The sequence below is a fragment of the Penaeus vannamei genome, chromosome 22 (assembly GCF_042767895.1).
Source record: "Penaeus vannamei isolate JL-2024 chromosome 22, ASM4276789v1, whole genome shotgun sequence".
Lineage (NCBI taxonomy): Eukaryota > Metazoa > Arthropoda > Malacostraca > Decapoda > Penaeidae > Penaeus > Penaeus vannamei.
The window spans coordinates 35,715,077-35,719,064 of NC_091570.1; the positions used below are offsets into that span (position 1 = coordinate 35,715,077).

Below are 3,988 nucleotides of genomic sequence, written 5' to 3' on the forward strand. Positions count from 1 at the left end.
GAATGTAATTGTCCGTTTTTTTTTGTTTGGTAGAATTTGCCTTTTCTGGACCGTGAAACATAGATAAAACGAGGCGTGAAATATAAAACGAAAAAGCCATGAGTAACAATATGTTTGTCGGAAAAGAGGGTCTCATCTTTAACACAGACGGAATATACAGATATGCAGTGGCGCGACTTACGGGATCTTTTATGGAAATTTTGAAGAACAGCGTGCGTGTAGAATGCACGTCACGAGAGCAAGAGTGGCTGAAGGAGTATATATGACTGGTGCGAGAGCAAGTTGATGTCAGGATGATTGGATGACTGGTGGAAGGGCAAGTTGGTGTTAGGATGATTGGATGACTGGCGGAAGAGCAAGTTGATGTCAGGATGATTGGATGACTGGTGGAAGGGCAAGTTGGTGTTAGGATGATTGGATGACTGGCGGAAGAGCAAGTTGATGTCAGGATGATTGGATGACTGGTGCGAGAGCAAGTTGATGTCAGGATGATTGGATGACTGGTGGAAGGGCAAGTTGATAAGATGATTGGATGACTGGCGGGAGAGCAAGTTGATGTCAGGATGATTGGATGACTGGCGGGAGAGCAAGTTGATGTCAGGATGACTGGTGGAAGGGCAAGTTGATGTCAGGATGATTGGATGACTGGTGGAAGGGCAAGTTGATGTTAGGATGACTGGATGACTGGTGGAAGGGCAAGTTGATGTCAGGATGATTGGATGACTGGTGGAAGGGCAAGTTGATGTCAGGATGACTGGTGCGAGAGCAAGTTGATGTCAGGATGATTGGATGACTGGTGGGAGAGCAAGTTGATGTCAGGATGATTGGATGACTGGTGGGAGAGCAAGTTGATGTCAGGATGATTGGATGACTGGTGGAAGGGCAAGTTGATGTCAGGATGACTGGTGCGAGAGCAAGTTGATGTCAGGATGATTGGATGACTGGTGGGAGAGCAAGTTGATGTCAGGATGATTGGATGACTGGTGGGATAGCAAGTTGATGTCAGGATGATTGGATGACTGGTGGAAGGGCAAGTTGATGTCAGGATGATTGGATGACTGTCGGAAGGGCAAGTTGATGTCAGGATGATTGGATGACTGTCGGAAGGGCAAGTTGATGTCAGGATGATTGGATGACTGGTGGGAGAGCAAGTTGATGTTAGGATGACTGGCGGAAGGGCAAGTTGATGTCAGGATGATTGGATGACTGTCGGAAGGGCAAGTTGATGTTGGGATGATTGGATGACTGGTGGGAGAGCAAGTTGATGTCAGGATGATTGGATGACTGGTGGAAGGGCAAGTTGATGTCAGGATGATTGGATGACTGGTGGGAGAGCAAGTTGATGTCAGGATGATTGGATGACTGGTGGGAGAGCAAGTTGATGTCAGGATGATTGGATGACTGGTGGAAGGGCAAGTTGATGTCAGGATGATTGGATGACGTGGAAGAGCAAATTGATGATAGGATGATTACAGGGAACTGTGCGCAGACAAGTTGATGTTAGAATGGGGATAGGTCAGTATCACAGTAGAAATCAATGCATTAAGTTAATTTACCCTTGAAATACAGTATATAGTTAGAAATAGTTGTAGGAAGTTGTACCAATTATCCGCAAAGTTGATGTAAGGATGAACAAAGTTCCGTATTACAGAATCAATAATTGGAAAAGGTGACGATTGTGTTAAAAAAAGATATTAGGACGAGAAAAGGACACTATTGCAGTATAGATGACCTGTAGGAAAACATCGATTGTTCACAAGCACGTTTATCTAAAAAAAAAAAAAAAAAAAAAGGAAACTATGCTGATTGCGTGCAAACAAGGAGATAGAAGGACAGCATGTTTACGGCCGGAGACGCGAGAGCAAGTGGCCCCGTGCACGTAAGTCGCCCCCAGGAACGGAGGGTAGCCAGCTCGAGGTCATCATTAGCGTGCGAATACCTCGCCTGCCGTCCCTCTAAGAGCACGTAAACTTTCCAAATACATCAAGGTAACTTTCCACGCATGAGTTTTCTCTCCGTCGGTTGCTACAAAAGTTCGCTTCGCCGAGCAAACGGATAAGGGAGGGGACGGGCGGCGGGGAAGGAGGGGAAGGAGGGGAAGAAGGGGGGAGGCGTGGGCGATATGGTTGGGAAGTGTGAATGGCTGTCGATAGTTCTAAGTGCCTTTGGTGATTATATTCGATGGCGGAGATTCCAGGCGCCAAATGCGGCTCTTGTAAAAACCGCTTGGGCTGAAAATTCTTTCGAGAAGTTTTGGGCGCGACTCATGGCGGTGGCTGCGGACCGTTGAAAATAAGTCGGGCGTTTGGGCGTGCGAGTTGGTTAATGCAGCCATTACAAGATGTTCCTCCAGAGCTTGCTTCGCTTTTTCTCACGAACTGTTGGCATCCTTAAGCCATTTGGCCAGTGCAGTGGAAATGGAGATAATACTTTCATCAACTTTGATTGGCTTTTACTTGTTCTTTTTGCTGTAAGTTTCTCGAATAAGACGGCGTCTTATTCATGCTTCATTTCTGCGACTTTCACCGCTAAGAACCACTGGCGCCGAGATTGTCTTTGTTTCGAGCTTGTCTGTTTTATCACCCACCTAGAATTATACCAGCTGTAGGTATACAATTTTTTCACTATAGCTTAACCTTTATTAAAAAAGGCAAGTGAGAAGAGATAAACTGCAGGATTTAGTTACAAGTCTTACATCTTCCGCTGGCGAAATAACCCAGCCGAGAGCCGCCTCCTTCGCCAAATCGATCGCCCGTAAAAGAAATACGTTGCAGGGCCGCCGCGCCGAGGAACGCCATTCCCCGTGAGAAGGACGAGCAGGACGCCACGAACGTTCCGCTGGTGTTCCGAGAGGAGGCGCAGCTGGAGGGATGACACACCAGAGTGATTAGGATGCAAATGACTTAACCACACGTTTGCGCGACCCAAAGAAAGGCGTGTGATTGGCCTGATGATTGACTGGCGTGCGTGCTTGTTGCCATTTAGCCTTTTTGAGCTTATGTATGGCGATTAGGTCTATTTGGCGTAGTTGGATGTAAGTAGGCAAATTAGTGCCAATTTTTTGGTGTGGGAAATGGCGACACGCACCCGTTCGCATTGTTTGCAATTGTTGCTTGAATATTTTTCCAAAAGAGGTGCTTGGTCGAACAACCACGATTTTTTTTTTTTTTTTTTTTTTTTTTTTGCATCGAGGTTGCACTGTTATCACTTCAATTTATTTCACATTTTTTTCCCACTCTATAAAATGTTAACAGAAGGCCTCGAGTCATGGTAGGTTCTTATTTCGCAGCCCTCAAGCTGCTGTCTCGAGTAACAGCCCGGTGATAAGGAAGTCACAATGACGTGTTTCCACCGAGAATGAAGATTGGCCCTGGGTTCGGGGGGGTGGGGGTGCGAGGGGCGAGGGACGGGGCCTAGGGGGGTAGCGAGGGACGGGGCCTAGGGGGGTAGCGAGGGACGGGGCCTAGGGGGGTAGCGAGGGACGGGGCCTAGGGGGGTAGCGAGGGACGGGGCCAAGGGGGGTAGCGAGGGACAGGGCCTAGGGGAGGGGTAGCGAGGGACGGGGCCAAGGGGGGTAGCGAGGGACGTGGAAGGGACGCCAGGATCTGAGGATCGAGGGAAACAGGAGTGCCACTGCAAGGCGGAGGGAGTGCAGGTGCCGGCGAGTGTGTTGCCGCGAACGGTCCTTCCGAGGCAGTTGAGAGCTCGAGCTGCGTCGGCACAGCGAGCGAGAGCAATTTGCCGTATCGCTCGTGCAGATAATCATGTGTATTCGTTTAATGCGATCGTGTCTTTGATATTATCAAAGATCTTATCCACGTGTCACAAAATGATTAATAGCGCTTGTTTTCAGACGAACAGGAATTTCCCTTGGTTCCGTTTCACATTAGAGGCGGATGGAGTAAGGAAGTAACAACTTTCTTCTAGAAATTCGTGTAAGAATTAAAATACTTACTAGAGCAGGCTAACAGATTGAAAACACAACTTA

The 3,988-nt window shown here is 47.9% G+C and overlaps 1 protein-coding gene across 1 annotated transcript; it reads right to left on the reverse strand.

Moving 5' to 3' along the window:
• Positions 1-230: 230 nt before the first annotated feature.
• Positions 231-1,984, reverse strand: LOC138865791 (polycystin-1-like protein 3). The gene is made up of 4 exons (XM_070137116.1): positions 1,940-1,984; positions 1,181-1,479; positions 756-1,097; positions 231-723 (listed from the first exon to the last, which is right to left on the reverse strand). Exons 1-4 carry the CDS (start codon positions 1,982-1,984, stop codon positions 231-233), a joined length of 1,179 nt encoding a protein of 392 aa, XP_069993217.1.
• Positions 1,985-3,988: the final 2,004 nt, after the last annotated feature.